General features: G+C 33.8%; 2 protein-coding genes across 4 annotated transcripts; both read right to left on the bottom strand.

Moving 5' to 3' along the window:
- Positions 1-80: 80 nt before the first annotated feature.
- On the bottom strand, positions 81-6,771 carry si:ch211-244b2.3 (uncharacterized protein LOC557230 homolog). The gene is made up of 13 exons (XM_051890941.1): positions 6,599-6,771; positions 5,356-5,431; positions 5,143-5,194; positions 4,828-4,951; positions 4,461-4,611; positions 3,535-3,655; positions 3,320-3,419; positions 3,123-3,228; positions 2,912-3,017; positions 2,661-2,739; positions 1,290-1,353; positions 893-1,013; positions 81-813 (listed from the first exon to the last, which is right to left on the bottom strand). Exons 3-13 carry the CDS (start codon positions 5,150-5,152, stop codon positions 752-754), a joined length of 1,044 nt encoding a protein of 347 aa, XP_051746901.1. The 5' UTR covers positions 5,153-5,194; positions 5,356-5,431; positions 6,599-6,771; the 3' UTR covers positions 81-751.
- A 2,484-nt stretch (positions 6,772-9,255) lies between these two features.
- On the bottom strand, positions 9,256-17,765 carry si:ch211-244b2.4 (uncharacterized protein LOC541512 homolog). Of its 3 annotated transcripts, none has more exons than XM_051892109.1 (10): positions 17,501-17,765; positions 16,515-16,627; positions 16,150-16,333; positions 14,241-14,403; positions 13,882-14,017; positions 13,235-13,346; positions 13,057-13,138; positions 12,628-12,736; positions 10,289-10,394; positions 9,256-10,112 (listed from the first exon to the last, which is right to left on the bottom strand). In XM_051892109.1, exons 1-10 carry the CDS (start codon positions 17,532-17,534, stop codon positions 10,051-10,053), a joined length of 1,101 nt encoding a protein of 366 aa, XP_051748069.1. In that variant the 5' UTR covers positions 17,535-17,765; the 3' UTR covers positions 9,256-10,050. The 3 variants fall into 3 exon arrangements, with proteins under 3 accessions (XP_051748069.1, XP_051748071.1, XP_051748070.1); XM_051892111.1 differs by having other exon boundaries at positions 12,628-12,682; XM_051892110.1 differs by having other exon boundaries at positions 14,259-14,403; positions 17,501-17,764.
- Positions 17,766-19,888: the final 2,123 nt, after the last annotated feature.

Here is a 19,888-nt window from a genome sequence, read left to right as displayed (position 1 = left end):
ATTAGAAAATTAAAAAAAATTTGTGGAAAATTTACATTTAAGCACATTTCAGTAAATGAAAAATATGATAAAAGTTGTACTTATTTTTTTATTATTATGTTTTATTTTTAAAAAATCTGTAAGGGAGTGCTTTGTCATGACATTTCTTTGTTTATGAAGAGAATTAACAAATTTTGTTAAATTGTTGTTGAATAAACAGAAATATAAGTATTAAACTTTCTTTTCATGAAAAAGTAACATTTTGTAAAGATAATAGTGAATGTAAATTTGTATAGTCAATGATAGTTTCCAAAATATTTAGTAATCATAATCAACATTTAAGTAATGGAAAAGTCAATGGAAATTAATTGGCTAGTAGGTGTCGGAACCCTGTTATTAGGACTCCCATAAAATTAAGTAGCATTTAAAAAAAAAAAAAAAAAGGGGTCAACATGAATGTTGAAAGCAGTCGTAAGATATCGCACATGCAATCTTCTTATCACAGCAAAGGCATTGAAAAGATAAAAAAACTATAAAGAATAAAAACAGAAATTAGTTCAAGAACATAATCACTATGAGAACAGTTTTTTTTTTTATGGCAGTTAATAAAACAATATAGGCACATGGGTTAGCATGGACAAACTGAACATAATTTCGATATTTCATATCACATATTCCTGGAATGGCTAGCAGACATTGCATAAACCAGCATCCTGAGTTCACATATAGCTACAAGTAAATAAAGTAAACGTAAGAATAGGCAAGTGAGGTCTTATTGTTGAAGGCGGCGTACAGGTCTCCTGGTGTTAGTGGACTGGTTGGTCTGGGTCATGTCTGCAACAAAACACAATTTATTTGATTTACCGATATTTGTGGTAAACACGCATTTCTGTTAGTTTGTGTATGAACGCACCTGAGAAGTCCAGCTCATAGCTGAACCTGCCCGCCCTGAAACTCATTGTCCCAGTGGAGTCCTGCTGGTACTCGGCTTCAATATCTTCACTTGACACGCTGCAATGTCCCCGAGAACCGCCCTACACAACCACAAAGTCCAAGTTTATGACACTGAACAGAAGATGTGACTGTCTTAGTGTTGTTGCGCAAGTACACAGGTCAAATTGTTTCAGAAAGTAAGCAGCACGATAGCCACATTAATATGTAACCTTAATACAGTTAGAATGAACAAGGCCTATAAGTTCTAGCAAGACACCACCTAACAATCACCCATTATAATCACTTAAGAATGCACTTGTAGCAACTTCTGCAACCATCACTTCATAAAATGTAAAAAAAGGAAAATATTTATTTACTTTACTATAATCCTTCCATTTGCCATCCATGTCTTTGAACTGCCAGCGAGCTTGTGACAATTCACTGTGATAGAACAAAAGTATTTATTGTAATGCACTCATACATCCATTTATTTTATTTCATTTTTTTTATATAAACAGTCCATTTTATGACAGCATTTTGAGACTTTCTTAACAATGAAGCTTACATCGATCAGGCATAACATTATGACCACCTTCCTAATATTGTGTTGGTCCCACTTTTGCTGCCAAAACAACCTTTACCCGTCGAGGCATGGACTCCACTAGACCCCTGAAGTTGTGCTGTGGTATCTGGCACCAAGATGTTAGCAGCAGATCCTTTAAGTCCTGTAATTTGCGAGGTGGAGCCTCCATGGATCGGACTTGTTTGTTCCGCACATCCCACAGATGCTCCATTGGATTGAGATGTGGGGAATTTGGAGGCCAAATTCATTGTTGTGCTCCTCAAACCATTCCTGAACCATTTTTGCTTTGTGACAGGGCTCATTATCCTGCTGAAAGAGGCCACAGCCACGAGGGAATACTGTTTCCATGAAAGGGTGTACATGGTCTGCAACAATGCTTAGGTAGGTGGTACGTGTCAAAGTAACATCCACATGGATGGCAGGACCCAAGGTTTCCCAGCAGAACATTGCCCAAAGCAGCACACTGCCTCCACCTGCTTGCCTTCACTCCCCACGTGCATCAGTGAGCCTTGGCCGCCCATGACCCTGTCACCACTGTTCCTTTCTTGGATCACTTTTGATAGATACTGACCACTGCAGACCGGGAACACCCCACAAGAGCTGCAGTTATGGAGATGCTCTGACCCAGTCGTCTAGCCATCACAATTTGGCTCTTGTCAAACTTGCTCAAATCCTTACGCTTGCCCATTTTTCCTGCTTCTAACACAGCAACTTTGAGGACAAAATGTTCACTTGCTGTCTAATATGTCCCACCCACTGACAGGTGCCATGATGAAGAGATAATCAGTGTTATTCACTTCACCTGTCAGTGGTCATAATGTTATGCCTGATTGGTGTATTTTTAATGGAGTTTATATCTCACAACTGCAAGTTATCTCGCGAGTTTGTATCTCATAATTCTGACTCTTTTTTTCGCAGTTGTGAGTTTACATCTCGCAATTCTGACTTTTTCCCCCAAATTTTTCGACACCTGGCCATAAAAGCGCAGGCGTAATTTGGAGAAAACTTGTTTATAACTCGTGATTGTTAGGAAAAGAGGGTTGAATTGTGAGATGTAAACTCGCAATTGTGAGATAAAAAGGTCATAATTACCTTTTTTATATTTTTATTCCATGGCAGAAATAAACTTCCATAGAAATGTCTTCTTTTATCAATGGATTCATACCTGTTTGTTTGCTGGATTGCATTCGCGACTCTCCGGACAGCTCTTTTTGTACCATATTTATTGTTCACTTGATGCATTCCTGTAGACATGAAGATAAATGGTTGAAGGTTAAAGCCTTGACATTTTAACTTTAACACATTTCTCTTCTTAGCAGACATTCTCTAGACATTCTCTGCTTTTTCCTCGTTGTACACTACAGACTTCTATATTTAAAGATTTTTTATTTTATTTTATGTCTTAATGTATCTTACCACCAAAGTAAAGAGTGTAAGAGAATCGTCTGACTGTGAATGAAACTTGGCACTGAGGGTTGAGCTGATACAACCTCTCGATTTCTGCACTATCCAATGAACATCCCTGTAGAGACACACAAAAAATCCAATGAACTTTTAGATTAAACATGTCACTTTCGCCTTAAACATTTCAGTGGATTTGGAAGTAATAACAGCGTTTAGAACTCACTGGTTTCTGGTACTCTGTCCAAATGCCCTCATCACCCATAAACTCCCAGATGTACTGAGAAGAAGAATTTGTTGGAATTGCAGAGGGAGATGCCAAAATTGGCGAACTGCATGTGATAAAAGGAAATCAAAGGGTTTGTCTACAAATACAATTTTAAAGAAATTAGGAATTCACAAATAGAACTAATTAAGTAATACCTATTTTGATAACTGTTGTTGTGCGTTACTATTCCATTGAATTTTGGTCGCCGTCTTACTTTCCTCGACATGTATGTGGATAGATTCATTTGAGTCATGGCTACAAAATAAAATAAAAAAAAAGTTAGTAGATTTAAATTTCAAGTGTATCCATTTTTTTGAGAAAGACACTATTGTTTCACAGCCATTGTAATCAGTCTCATTTGTCCAATTACCATTGAAGTCCACTTTGTAAGTCATGCTTCCTGCAGTAAACTGGACTGAGCCACTTGGGTTGCTGTTGTACTGCTGCTCTATAAAATCACTTCCAATTGAGGATGCTCTCCCACCGAATCCCTGCAGAAATTAGAGAGGAAACAAAATAAAGTCTAATCAACAGACCTTGTGTGCTACATTATATCTAGCAGGGATGCCAACTTTTGAGTTCAGTTTGGTGTGAGAATGGGGGGGGGGGGTATAGTACATTTTAATTTTTTCAAGGAAAAAAATTCTAATGTTGCAAACTAAACAGGGAACTCTGTCAGCTGGTACATTAATATTATTAAAAGTTAATAACTGATTTGTATACAATTGCATAAGGACGTTTTTATAATAATAACGTTATGATAATACATTTTAATGGTATTAGAGTAAAACATTTTATGAATATGTTAATATAGTGCTTTTTTTTTGCTACTTGCTCCTCTCTAGAGTATATTTTTATCACTAACTATACATAAACTGTATAGTTAGCGAGAAAAATAGGGTAAGGTAAATTTACTGTTACCTGATACATTGTTTACAAGCTGTTTTGTCTGTGGTTGAAACACTGACATGAGACATTTAAGTAAGTTGAACTGGTTCTTTCAACATACCCTCTGATGTTCATTCATGTTTATTTTGTACTGTAACTAATAGTAAAGAGGAAGAGACAATTGGTTCACGTGCGCTACCATTTCGGTTGAACTGAGGCACTACAGCGAACTGTCACGCCACATTAAGAGCGCCAAAACGGTATTTATTGTTTTTTTACTGTGTGAGAATATGGATGTGTCAGTTGTGTGACTCTGATGGTGAGTGAGTGAGAGTTAGCAGCCCTGTATCATATGCTAGTTTAGTTGGCAGCGGCATAACTCCAAATTAATATATTTCTAGAACTTACCTGAGATCCATATTCACACCAGCGATGGTTATCTTTGTAGTACCAGCCTACTTCCTGTTTCTGGTTAGTGGAGAGCAGTGTAATGCGTCGTATACTAAGGTTATGAAGAGGTCCATCAACTGTCATTTCATCAAAGTCAATATGGGCGGCCCTGTGTAATGAATGGGAAAGGCTTAAATTAATATTTAATCCTACAGATTATATTAATAAAAATACTTTAGTAAATGACTGGTAGTGAATAATAATAATAATAATAATAATAATAATAATAATACATGCATACAAACATGATCAGTGAATGTAAAGTCTTATTAAAATGATTTTGATAAAATGATCTCTGTCATAAATTTGTTGAAGACCAACTCACCCGATGTTGAGGCAGATGCTGATCCCATTAGCCCCTGGCTGACAGTAATGGGCCTCAATGACAAAATCATTATCGATAGAAACCCACTGCTGTCCATTAAACAGCTGCCACTCAAAGTGGTTACCTGAGGGTTTGAATGAATGGATGACTGAATGAATGACTGAAAAAAATGAACGGTCAATCACACAAAATATGGGAATGTTAATTTCTAATTAATTATCCTAATAAAGAAATGATATTTTGTCATATATCCTTATTTGCTGCAATAACAGAACACAACATAAAAATGATAAATATATAAGCCAACAGACTTACCTGTAGCCATGTTGTTAGATAATGCTGTTGTGTCTTCCTGAATAATGATAGCCTAAAGATTTGAATTTAACCATTTAAACTTTATATTTTTTCTGTTATATAAATACAACTGTCAACATGTCAACACAATGTGTGGAAAAATACTGGATTTGACTGAATCCATCTACAATCACATAATTCAAAAAGGTAAATTAGAATAATTGTGTCACCTACCTAAAGCATAACAGCTGACGTCATCTTTAAGGTAATAACTTCATTGCTCCTTTTCCTTAAATTGATTTTCACACTTCTAAACAAATAGACAGAGACAGTAGAACATTTTATAAAACGGGTTTGATTAAAGTAGGCCTACACTAAGTAAGATTTTAATACAGATAATGTTTTAAGTAAAAATCTAAGAAGCTTAAAATTTAAAAAGCTAAATTTTATATTTTTAAAAGTGTTTTAAATACCTTTAAAGGGATAGTTCGTCCAAAAATGAAAATTATCCCATGATTTACTCACCCTCAAACCATCCTAGGTATTTATGACTATCATCTTTCAGACGCACACAATCAGAGATATATTTAAAAATATCCTTAGTCCGCAAAGGTTTATAATGGTTGTGAATGGGGGCCGCGTTTTGAAGTAAAAAATAATCAGTACAACTCCAGTGGGTTACAACTCCGTATGGTCGCTAGTTATTTGAATTTATAACATTTTAAATATGGATATTTTTCTTACAAAATCACATCTCTTCGCTTCAGAAGGCCTTTATTAACCCCCTGGAGTCGTATGGATTACTTTTTTTATGGATGGATGCATTATTTTTTACTTCAAAACGTGGCCCCCCCATTCACAACCATTATAAACCTTGGAGGACTAAGGATATTTTTAAAATATATCTCTGATTGTGTTCGTCTGAAAGAAGACCTAGGATGGCTTGAGGGTGAGTAAATCATGGGATAATTTTGATTTTTGGGTGAACTATCCCTTTAAGAAAGACAGAGTTGACCATAACCACTGTGACTTGTTTAAATGGCCAAGATTTGAGCTCAAGATAATGAAACCAAGTGCTTCATAGAAAGATAATGAAATGCTGATATTTCGACATATATTCACCTTTCTTAATTATCAGGTTTTTACCTATTCAAAATCGCTGCTTGACATTTTAAGATCGCCTGCTAGACGCCGCACAAAACGGCGTAAAACCTAAGGACTCCACTTTTTAATAATACGGTCACTTAGCTATGCACTTTAATCCAAATATGTAAACAGAGCGAATACAAAAATACAGTAAAACGTAGCCAGGAGCATGAGGGACACAAATGGTACCCGTTTTGTTGAATTACCCAAAATTTACAACGGTTTAATAAGATCTGCGAACTAAGCTGTTATTGAACGCTCTCGGAGATGCGTTGTTAAATAAGGTCATGCAATTATTAGTGTAAAATACTTAAAGGGTTAGTCTACTCACCAAATATAGTTCCTAGACATTGTAATACATCGGTATAGCATATTAAAAATCTAATAACGTATTTGTCAAAACGTACAGTCGAATGTTTGTTAGAATTTAAAGTGCTCCACAGCCGTATCCCCCTGACCCAGTTTCGGTTTCTTTTCAGTCTCGGTTTCTTTTCAGTCTCGTGCGAACAAACAAGGAGTTTTGTGGGTTGTGGCTGGCTGTATTTAAATATCTTTCAGTGCTTAAAACGACTTTGAAAAGATGTGCCTGTGTTGTATATTGCTCTTTAATGGGTGTTTCTTTAACCTTGAGGCACTTTTATATCTCGTATAGTGCTATAAAGTAAAAAGTATAATAATATAAATAACAAGTGAAGTAATGTAAACAAGTGATGTAAACCATTTAATATTCATTGTGAGAAAATATTTATAAATTCTATATTATATGAATAATAACTAAATATGAGATGTTTAAAATGTGTGTATGTATATATATATATATATATTTATATATATATATATATATACACACACCATGTGCAGAATTATTAGGCAAGTTGATTTTCATTTTTTTTTTCCAAGCACATTTTACCAATTCCAAACCACATCAATCTTAATAATTACTATTAATTTTGTATTTAATGATTTATAGTTATATATAATTGTTCATAAAGGCTGAAAGTGAAAAAAGCCTTACATTTAGGTGTGTATAATTATTGGGCAGATTTTCTTCTACAGATAAAATGAGCCAAAAAAAGATTTAACTAAGACTGAAAAGTCAAAAATTATTAAATGCCCATGAGAAAGATGCAATACTAATGCAAAACTAGAAATTGCAAAGTTAAAGCATGAGCAATGGACAGCAAAATGCTCATTGGGTCAGCAGGGTCAGACAAAAACAAGTGGAGAAGAAAAGACATATGCTAACTGCAAAATAATTAAGAATTCAGGTGAAGAATTAAGTGTGAAACCATCAGGAAATCTTTAGTCTCCAGCGCCACCATTTTCCAGAACTGCAACCTACCTGTAGTCTCCAGAAGTGCAAGGTGTCAGGATCTCAGAGATTTGGGTTAGGTAAAGAATCCTAAAAAATGACCACACTTAATAAGAATCACAAGCTAATCACAATCTGTTGTAAAATACATGAAGACTGTTTGTTTTTTTGATGTTTTTTTTATAGGCTTTATAGACAGAAGGACCACATCCTCTTGTACCACTGTTTAAAGAATTGATCCTATTAATTTTTAATTAATTTTTAGTCCATCTCCTATCCTGAAAAGTCCGTCTTGCAGATATGGAATAAAAATGATCTTCCAAAACTTACTGCCAGATTCTGGAAGATAAATTCTTCAAACAGTGGTCCAGAGGTCTTCAGAAGGATCTTCCTTCCTCCCCATATTGCATGAGAACTGTGACTTGCTTAATAATGTGGAACAACCTTTTTATGTAGGTCTTCCATTTACCTAAACCTGTCAAACTATTTAACAAACCTGTCTGAGATTGATACCAGTTATCTAAAACTATATATATATATATATATATATATAGTTGCAAGAAAAAGTATGTGAACCACTTGCAGAATTTGTGAAAATGTGAAAAATTTTAACAAAATAAGAGAGATCATACAAAATGCATGTTATTTTACATTTAGTACTGTCCCGAGTAAGATATTTTACATAAAAGATGTTTACATATAATCCATAAGACAAAAAAATAGCTGAATTTATTAAAATTACCCCATTCAAAAGTTTGTGAACCATTGATTCTTAATACTGTGTGTGGTAATACTGTGTTTTTTTGTTTTGTGATGGTTGTTCATGAGTCCCTTGTTTGAAGATCAAGGTAAATTGTACTTAATTTGTCTTCTGGGAAACATGTAAGTGTCTTCTGTTGCTTCCGAAGGTCAGTACTAAATGAAAAAAATTGATATTTAAACGAAATAAGAAAAATTTGTACATCTTCATCCTGTTCAAAAGTTTTCACTCCCTGACTCTTAATGCATCGTGTTTCCTTCTTTAGCATCAGTGAATGTTTGAACCTTTTTTATTAGATGTGTTTGAGTCCCTCAGTTGTCCTCAGTGTGAAATGGATCTCAAAATCATTCAGCCACTGCTGTAAAGGGTTCAAATATGCAAAAAATGCTGGAAAATTGAAGAATCTGCAGGACCTGGAGGATTTTTCTGAAGAACAGAGCTCAGTTTAACTGCTCAGGACAAACAAGGGACTCATGAACAACCATCACAAAACAAAACAAAACAAAACAAAACAGTCGTAGATCATCCAGGTAACCACACACAGTATTAAGAATCAATGGTTCACAAACTTTTGAACTGGGTCATTTGAATAAATTCACCTATTTTTTTGTCTTGTTGATTATATGTAAACATCTTTAATGTAAAATATCTTAATCAGGACAGTACTAATTAAAAAATAACATGCATTTTGTATGATCTCTCTTATTTTGTTAAAATTATTCATAATTTCACAGATTCTGCAAGTGGTTCACATACTTTTTCTTGCAACTGTATATATATATATATATATATATAGGCCTATTTTTTAATGTGGGTCATTTACAATCAAGCTGTAATTTCAGTTTATACAAAGTGTGAAAATGATTTGTGTATTTACGATACATAAATTTTTTCATTCAATTAGCCAAGACAAAGGTTCTGCCATTTTCTTTTCTATTTTATTTTTTAATCAAGTGGCACTTATAAAACCATCCACATACTTCCACAAACTCTTGCATAGCATGCTGTTCCTTGTAAACAGTTCAGTTTGTAATCAGCAAACCCAGTAAAAACAGCTTCACTCAAATGATTGTCTTGATGTAGTAATTTCATGTAATGTTAATTCATTTTTGTCATGTAAAAACTTTATCTCAGCATTCACAGAGGTTTATTGTGCATCCCTGAATCCACTTTGTTTAATCATTTGAGTGTATGCGAGTGTTAATGCTTAAAAAACTAAGTGCACATGGAAAATGAAACTGTCCAGCTGGAAAATGTTTCACAAGCAGTGTGTAAACATTGGTTGTCAGGCAGTTGCACAGGCAAAAATATGCATGCCTGTTGTTATGGCACATTGGCTAGTAAGAATAATTATAAAATAACATGATAACATTTCAAAATATATAATTGTTCAAATTAAACAGAAGCAAAATATGTATGCTTCAGATTGCTTGTTTTTTAAATATAATGTGGCATTTCAAACAGCATTTCAAATAATTCATATTAACATGAAATTTATCAAAATAACTGAATTAACAATTCAAATTTCTATTTCCTACAGGCAGTTTACCAAACAAAACAATAAGTCCTGTTAAAACATCCTAACTCATAATCATACACATATCAGTCATAATCACTAAATAACTGTTTACTTCCACCCCAGATTCGACTCTTATTTGTTGTTTGGATCTTGCGTATCAGGCCAATATCTGTTGCAAGACCTTGAGCCACCTTATTTTTCCACACGCCTGATCTTGCGTTCAGCCTTACTGCTCTGGTTAATTTGACTCATCTCTGAATGGAAAAAAGACAAAGCATCTTTTATCATATTCAAAAATCATTATTTTCATTAAGCATTTTAAAGTGATTCAAGATTAAGTCATGTTAATAAGCACAAAGATCATGTGGTGGCTTATATTACAGACAAAAGAAGACATTTAAATGTTTCACATTGTTTCTAAATGACATACTTGCAAAATCCAGAGTGTAACTGACATCATTCACAGTGAAATTCATGGTCTTTTGGCTCTGCTGGTAACACCTCTCAATGTCAGCACTTGAGACTGAACAACCATCCTATTGAAATACAATATCAAGATCAGCAACGGCAATTTGAATCTCTTTGTACTCATAAATAGTGTAGTCAAAGTCATTAATTAAGGGATAATTTACATTCAGCCTGTCATTATCGCAAACTAAACCCCTTCAGGAAGATTAGGACTGGTATTGCATCACTCCTGAAGGGTTTTATATTGCAGTGATTACTAGTTGAATGCACTTTCCATTACATGGTTATGAAAACTTGAGTTAACACTTTTCTATATTATATATATATATATATATATATATATATATAATATATCTATATAACATTATTCTGTATAATACCGTATCCGTTAGTTTTCCGCACTATTATTTTTCTTCACCGAATGGCAGCCATATGAATGGAATATGAGAAAATGATGAAATTTGGCACAATTGTAGAGATGGTAATGAATAGACTAAACCAATTTTGCAGTCTATAGGACCAACTCTATAGCGCCACCACCAGTTCAAAAATTAACTTTTCTAAAGGTTATAACTCTTGATCCCTTTGTCCTAGAAAAATGAAATTCAGTTCACCCAATTCCTCTCCTCATTGGCTCAGATGATCTTTGGACTTTTCCGCACAGAAATGACTAAACAGATTTTTTTGTTCAAAAGTTATTATGTCGCGAACTTAAAGAGGTCGACCCAAAATTGGTTCCGAGGCTGTATCTCGGCCAAACTTTGAGCAATCGAATCGAAAATTTCAACACTTCATCGGAACAATGATATGAGGGTCCATGCCAAGTGGGATCTGAAAAATGGCTATTTTTGCTAATAACTTTTAAACAGTTTGCCAGAAAATCATGATGTCAATGGATTCCTCGTGCCATGCTGAATCTGGGGATACCAATTTTGCCAGGATCGGATGACCCATCGGGCCATGTTGCCATTCAGAGCTCCGGCTCAGTACTGGCCAAGACTGTTCACGTGAACCCCACGATGCATGCATGTGATGTTGATGCAGAACACGGAAGCGCTGCACTGTGTTTACTATTTCAACTGACATGGAAGAGAAGAAATTGTTGAATAAAATTATTTTTGTTTGTTTTTTGCGCACAAAAAGTATTCTTGTCGCTTCATAACATGAAGGTTGAACCACTGTAGTCACATGGACTATTTTAATGATGTCTTTACTACCTTTCTGGACCTTGAAAGTGGTTGTTGTGTTGCGGTCTATCGGAGGCTAGATAGTTCACAGATTTCCTCAAAAATATCTTAATTTGTGTTTCGAATTTGAACAAAAGTCTTACGGGTTTGGAGCAACATGAGGGTGAGTAATTAAGGACAGAATTTTCATTTTTGGTTGAACTAACCCTTTAAGACCTTTTTAAGACCCACACGAACCCTGTGATATTTTGAAAGTTTTTTTTTTTAAAAAATATTTCTATTTTAATTTGCGGCCTGAAAATGTAAACTTTTGAAAAAAGGGTTTCAAAGTGCAAGTTTTTGAAAATGATACCGTTATTGTCTTGTGAAAATGTTGACATTATGCGCATGTGTATTATGTGTTCAGTCTTTAGGCATGTAGTGTTTCTTTAAAAAAGTGACCGCCAACTACTGGCCTGGCATGTATTTTTAGTCATTTTCGCAGATCCATGTGAATGGGGATGGTTTTGACAACGTTGTCGCCTGTATTCAAAAAACGCAAAGTAAAATCTTTTCTGTTTTTAGTACATCATTGTGTAAATGTCCCCAAAATGAAAATGAGAAATGTTGCCTTGGCAACTAGCAAAAATACAAAAAGTGTGTTTTTTATATTTTAAGTTAAAGTTTATTTTAGGTAATGAAAAGTTCTGTATGGTTTTATTTTTAGTTAACTATAAAAACCCTGCTTGGTCTAGGGAAACGATGCAGGGATCATTTTCTCTTGACATGATATGGTTTTATTCAACAGGGTGAGCTTCACTCCTGAAAATGTTACCCATCTTATAAAAAATGTTATACTAAAACCCTCTGAGGCTGTTTTTACTACAGAAAAAGAGTTTTTACTCTTTGAAAAGAGAGACACCAGAGGTCATTATATAAAAGAGACAAAAGTAGCACCGGTATGTTACTATGGTCAAATATATTGTACAACTTGACGTTCATTATACAAAATATTACCAGAATCAAGTACTTTAGAGAATTGTGTTATAATTAATCAGTATACACATCATAAATATAATATAAATGAACTAAAAAGCATTGTGCATTTGTAAATATTGAAAGAAAGAAGTTTTACCGTTTTGTTGAAGGTATACCACTGATTTCTCCCTTTAAACTGCCACACTGGAGTTCTATTTGTTGAAAGACTCAATAAGTTTTTCATATGGGAGGCTATTTCTTGTAATCTGTTTTATAAACACATTACACTGTTAGCATCATAAGTTATGTGTATTACTTTTACACAATAATGCAAATCAATTTAAACACAACCAATTTTACTTCTGCAATGTGATATTTCGGAATGAAACAGAATATTCAATGAAAAAACATAGAGCAAGACCTGAATGTATTTATCTGCAGTAGACTGAATAGTGAAAAGTGGGCGTTATATTCCTGAATATCACAATGGTAGCACTTTTTTTTTCTTTTTTCAAATCATGATATCATAACTTAGATTGTAATGTGATAAGGCAAAGAGGCAAACATGAATCTGTTAAGTATTTACCCTCCACTTTTTGATTGTTCATATTTAGGGCGCCGTCTAACCCGCCTCTTATGGCCTGTAGATAAATTTGTCTGACACATTCCTGGAAACACACACACATTCATGAATGTGACCTTTCCTGTTTGTAGAAAAGAATGGAAAACAAACAGATGTGTGTGTGGGTGAATATGAATCAAACCTTTAAAGCTAATCTCATACTGGGTAGAGTCAATGGTGAACTTTACTGAACCACGTCGGTTGTTTTGATACTTCGTCTCCAGTTTTGAGCTCTCAATTGGACTTTTTTTGCCCTATAGACACACAAATACAATCAATAATGATCAAACTCATTCAGGCATAATATAACTTTCATATCCTTATCATCTTAAACATCAAGATACAGGTTTACACCTGACCTGTAATAAAAAAAAAACAGCCCTCCTCAAGTTTCTTTTTTGTCACTTTATGACCTGGAGTTGATTTTTATTAAAATTGTTTCCACCTTTTTCATCCGTTTTGTTATATGAAGGTTGCATCAAATCTTGGAAACTTATTCACCATTTTATATAATGACTTTTATAACAAACCCAGATTTTTAATGTTAAAATATCCTAGTTTATATAAAATATCCATCATAAAATCCATCATATTCCAGATCCATCATAAAAATATGAATTATCACTTCTTAAAACTATGATAGTATAAATAAATAAAGAAAAAATATAGTATAAATATAGTATATGCAACTAGGGCATTGTTAGTGGAGAAATTAAGTAAAACTAGTGAAACTGTCAAAGTGTGTTTATGTTGCAGTCCACAGGTCACATCCATTAGTGTAAAACTCACCTTCCCTCCATACTGGTACCAGCAGTGGTCACCTCTGTAATGCCACAACCACTCTGTATCCTTTGAGTTCATACGTCGCACTTTAATATTCTTTTTCTTAAGAACTCTCATTTTAGTGAAATCAATCGAAATCACCCTGTAATGTGAATGAGAAGGAGTTAACATGTCAGTTACATATAGCTGCAAATTGCAATATTGGGTTACAAGCACATAGTACCAGGATGTGGTCAAAACGACAAATTTGAGGAAAAAGTCGAATGGATACAGTTGTGATATGGTGTGTTACAGCGTACAGGAGCGAAATATGGGAAAATACTGATAAAATTTTCTCAGAATCTTTTAATCTGGTACATGCTTACATATTTTTTTGCACATACCCAGCGTGGGTGTTATAGATCTTGATTCCTTTGGTGTTAGGGAGTGAATATTGGGCTTCTAGAATGTGATCATTGGAAATGTTTTTCCAGCCCTTTCCAAAATTCAGCTGCCATCTGTAGGGCCCGTCACATTCCTCGTCAGTGTCTATATGTGTTAAAAAAATTATCAAATTATGAAACGATTAAACATACACACATTAATATAAACACAAGCGTGTAAAATATGAGTGATTGTACTTAATTACTGTATGCTTAATTATACAACAGACCTCAAATGTATATCAATTATATTCATTGTTGTTAATTAGAACTAATACTATTTATTTTTTTTATTATCATTAAAATAATAAATAGAATATATTAGATTAAAAACTTAAACTTAAAAAAAAAAAAAAACTAACGAAAATTAGAAATGTTATATATATATATATATATATATATATATATATATATACAGTCAAACCAAAAATTATTCAGACATTTTTGATATTTTTGATATATTTTTACTAGTGGGTGCAGGACACTATGGTTCATTTATGTAAGTGAGGATAGCAAAATAAAGTAAACTGTGACATATTATACCCAAAAATTCTTCATACAGTGGACTACCAGTAAAACTGATAAAAATTTAGAACCAAAAATTATTCAGACACTTTGACCTGACCATGTTTTGCTTAAGTGTTATCTGACATAATTATGATTAATTTTTTTCTGACACAGCTCTGAGATCTTGTCATATTTTATTACCATTTTTTAAACTATAGTGAATAAACTGTAATAATGAATGAAATGTTCAAGGTGTCTGAATAAATTTTGGTTTGACTGTATATATATATATATATATATATATATTTAAATTAATTAATTTAATACAAAATCTTAAAAACCATCTTAACTTTAGGACAACCCCACTGGTGTCCTAACTTCAAAATTATTTAAACGCCAACTGTAAAAATCACATAACAGTAGCTGTCTGAGAATGGCGTCACATTTATTAATGATACAAGATGAAGAACATCGATGTTTGATGGTGGAAAGACTTTTTAAACACCCAAACGATGTGCTCCACTTTGATGACAAATATAGTGATAGGCTTTGCGTTTTCTATCAAGCTTATCAAAACTTCCCTTTCTGCAGCACTTAACCCCCCGGAGCCGTGTGGAATATGTTTATGATGGATGGATGTGGATAGAGGCACTTTCTAACTAAGTCATACTCGTTGATCCTCGCTCACTGCCATTATAAAGCTCGGATGCATCAGGATATTTATTAATATTTCTCTGATTGTGTTCATCAGAAAGAAGAAAGTCATATACACCTAGGATGGATTGAGGGTGAGTAGGGTAATTTTCATTTGAAAATGAACTAATCCTTTAAGATTTGCCTCTGTAATACAAATTTGTGGAAAATCCTAAATTAACTTGTCAGATCTTAACTTAAGATAGAAGGTTTCTGTAATAAGCCCCCTGGTCCTCAAATCTTATTAAACAAGAGTAGTTCCAAGAGTTCTGAAACCACCTGGACAGATGGCCAGTCTATCACATCATTATATTATATTATATTATATTATATACTGGTGATTAGTCTATATCAATATTTAAGAGTTAACTATCAGCTGCTGCTGAATTTGACATTTTAAATGTCAGGTAACAGGTTTCAGAATAACACTGAGTGTGTCCTAGAGCCAGTGGTGTTTAAAAGCTAAAAAAAAAAAACTTTGCTTTTAAATACTTCTATGCATTTAAATACATGTGGAGATGCTTTTGATTTCATTTAAGAGTGTTTTGTTGAGATTCTTGCATTTTAAATTGAGTATTGATGATACAGTACCAATATTTTAATTGATAAGTAAACTTGATCAGTATACTTTTCCACCCCCATACACACATACCTGCTGATGACTCTCTGCTAACTTGTCTACTTTGTCCAGCTGATGAACTCTGAAGGTTGTGGTTGAGATGACACCCAGCACCATACTTGCATGAACCCTTCAGGAAGTAACTGCATATGTGCTCGTTCCTACACTTGTCCCCAAAACGGCAGTTACCACGATTGTAATGCATACAAACATTACGCTTGAACACAAAGCATCATAATTGATTACGATTTACTCATTTATTAAGCTACAGCTGCATTCACACTCAGTAATGTGATTCTTTCTAATATATATATATATATATATATATATATATTTTTTTTTTTACACCACAAGGGCTTTTGTTTCTGCTTTCCTTTGAAATGTCTTAAGAGATGTACCTTGTCAGATGTTTGTGCAGCTGCTTCAGTGTCAGAATCGGTGGCTGCCTCAGAGTCTGTGTCACTGTCACTGAACTCTGAGCAGCTCTCACTAGATTGATTGCTGCCTTCATCTATGAGGAAAGAAGTGCTCTTTATTGATATGAGAACAATTTGAATCAATAATTCTAAATGAGTTCAGAGAGTTTGACAGTAATGATAAAAATTTATGCAATAGAGATTTTAGAGATCACTGAATTGGGGAGTCCGGGGCTAGTTGTCACACAGGGAAGGGCTATATTATTATTATTATTTTATAGTCATAATATAAAGTTTAAAAGAACATAATTTACAGTTGTGCTCAAAAGTTTGCATACCCTGGCAGAAATTGTGAAATTTTGACATTGATTTAAAAAAACCTGACTGATCATGCAAAAAAACCTACAGGTAACCTCAGGAGAAATACAGGCTGCTCTGGAAAAAGACGGTGCAGTTGTTTCATGGAGCTCAAGACGACGATACTTCCATACTTCCAAAATGTACTTCCAACCCACTATAGTTCATATCGTCTATTATGTCATATATGTGTGCATAAACAGCAGTAGTAAGTTGCAACAAACCGCTTAATTTAAGAAAACCCTTACATAATCAACTTTAAATCAGTTTATTGCAAGTGGGCACTGCTTCCCATTGTGACACTATGCCTCGTTATGTCTTTATGGTAAGAGACTTTGACATTCCACAATAAACATACTGGAAATATTCATTGGAGTAAAAGCTGTTACAAGTAGTCTCTACTAGTTTTAGAAAAATAATATTTCAAAAAGAGAATGCAAGAATATTTCAAGAAGAGACGCATTAACTAAGAGAGTGTTAACCGAAACCGCAGAGAAGCTAAAATCACCACAGTACTTGAGATTAAAAGACTGATAAAAAGTCGTCGAAGTATTGACAGCTTGTTTGATGCAATTTTGTTTACTTGATATTGGAATATATATGAAACTCACCCGAATCCTCTTGATAGTTCGAAGCCATATTCATAAATGAAACGCCCTATAACGTATATCCTTTCAGTTTCAGTTTCTCGTAAATATAATTATATTCGAGTGTACTGAGCAAGCAGGCGATATATCTACGTTGTTTTGAAGAAGTAATACATTATTTTATAAGGGTTTTACGTAAAGTCCACAATAATTTGAAAAGAAAAGAAAACAACAACAACAACAACAAAAAATCCCTATAATACAGCAATACAGTTCATTCATCTACTTCAAGAAGTCATTTTTTAAGATCTGGCGCCACCTGAAGGGCAGAAACCGCACCCAGCACTCAATACTAACCCTTTGGCAGTGGGTCTAAATTTAACTCGCTTTTCTGAAACTAGAAAAACAGTTTTATATGGTCTCATTAACAAATGTGTGTTTGAGATGAATGGGAATGTCCATTAAAAATGTTTCAAAACTAACATTTCTGTAAAGCACAATACAAATACTGAAGAAAAAAAAGGAATACATATACAATGGTTTAATGACAGTTTAATTGATATACTCACAGTGGGGCTTCTATAATCAAAGATCCATGAGAGGTGTGTATTATATTACATTAGTTTGCACACTGTTGACCACAATTACAAGATGAATGATTGCATTTTTATATTATGTTACATGTCTTATACAGAATATACTTTTTTATTTTTATAAGTAATATTGTATGAATATAAATATATCAGATTCAGATACACTGAATTCACTACAAATTTGGAATTTTGTGGAGCATCATTTCAGTGGTTCTGTGACACGCAGTTTGGTTGTGGCTTAATTTGTTTGGAAAACTATGTTCATCAACAGAGGAAAATTAGACAGAGTGACTGGGAATACTGTGTATGAAAAAGTTTATTTAATAATAAATTATCATTAATAATTAATACGACTCTCGTAGTAAAAAAAATATATAACCACAAAACTGTCGATGTAATTCTTCAACTGACCACTAGATGACAGCAGTTGCAACAGTAAAACTTCTCTGCAGTCATTCACAATGTCTTCAGTTTAAGTACCAATTAAGTCCATATGTGACCGTGGACCACAAAACCAGTCATAAGTCGCACAGGTATATTTCTAGCAATAGCCAACAATACATTGTATGGGTCAAAATGATCGGTTTTTCTTTTATGCCAAAAATCATTAGGATATTAAGTAACGATCATGTTCCATAAAGATATTTTGTAAATTTCCTACCGTAAATTTATAAAAAATGTATTTTTGTGAGTGGATATGCTTAGCAATGCATTTGGACAACTTTAAAGGCGATATTTTTTTTGCACCATCAGATTCCAGATTTTCGGCCAAATATTGTCCTACCCTAACAAACCATACATTAATGGAAAGCTTATTTATTCAGCTTTCAAATGATGTATAAATCTCAATTTAAAAAAAATTTACCCTTATGACTGGTTTTGTGGTCCAGGGTCACATATTCAAATGACAAGCGTACATTCAAAATCCAAACCATGTTGCTTTTTTCACTTTTTATTGGAAGATGGTTTGAACTGAACTTGTGTTTATCGTGTAAAGGAGGCAAGGACTTTTCTAACAGAAACAACTAGAACACAGTATGTTTTGCACTTTGTTCACACACTTTAGCATTTAAAACAAGAGTTTTCATGTCTGTTGGCTTTGAGGTCATCTAGTGTATAAAGTAAATCTAATCTAATGTCATGTAAAGGCCTCGTTTTGAAGCAAAACCATTTTAGAACATCTTATTTTCTGTTCTGTCTACCAGGACATAATGTCAGTTTATAAAAGAACTGACCTGTTATTATGAAGGTAAATTAAAAGCAATATTGAGCTATCAATTGAGCAAATCAATTTTTAAAAGCTTTTCAGTGTATGGAAAAGTGTAGGATGGGATGCTGATAGCAAGGGCCTGCCATTAAATTTCACAAAAAAAAAAAAAAAAATCTAATTTCACATCTGGTGGCAGTATCTTTCACATCTTTTCGGTCAGTAAGTTTTTTTTTGTTTTATAATAAGGGCGCCATTAGAATGACTGCTCTGTGTAGGAACTGCAGATGACAGCATGATCGGCAAAATGTTGGTGACATTCATTATCATGTAAACATAATGGGCGATATATTGCATCACCAAAAATTATTGAGGTAATGTGCATGTATTAAGCGATAAGTCGATACATTGATTCTTGTGACAGGCCTAGTTTTCGAACCTCGAAAATGGAGAGTTTTGAAAACACTGCTGACCCCGTTTTAGTTTGAAAACGCCGGGGTTGCATTTGAGGCCCCATTTACACTAGTGCGTTTTCGTTTTAAAATGGCATCAAGGATACACAGAGTGAACGTGGGCAGCCATGCCATCGTTTTCAAAAGTCTCCATTTTGGT

Source organism: Ctenopharyngodon idella, chromosome 4 (genome assembly GCF_019924925.1).
Source record: "Ctenopharyngodon idella isolate HZGC_01 chromosome 4, HZGC01, whole genome shotgun sequence".
Lineage (NCBI taxonomy): Eukaryota > Metazoa > Chordata > Actinopteri > Cypriniformes > Xenocyprididae > Ctenopharyngodon > Ctenopharyngodon idella.
Note: the sequence above shows the minus strand (reverse complement) of the source record. Positions and strands in the feature narration are given on the sequence as shown.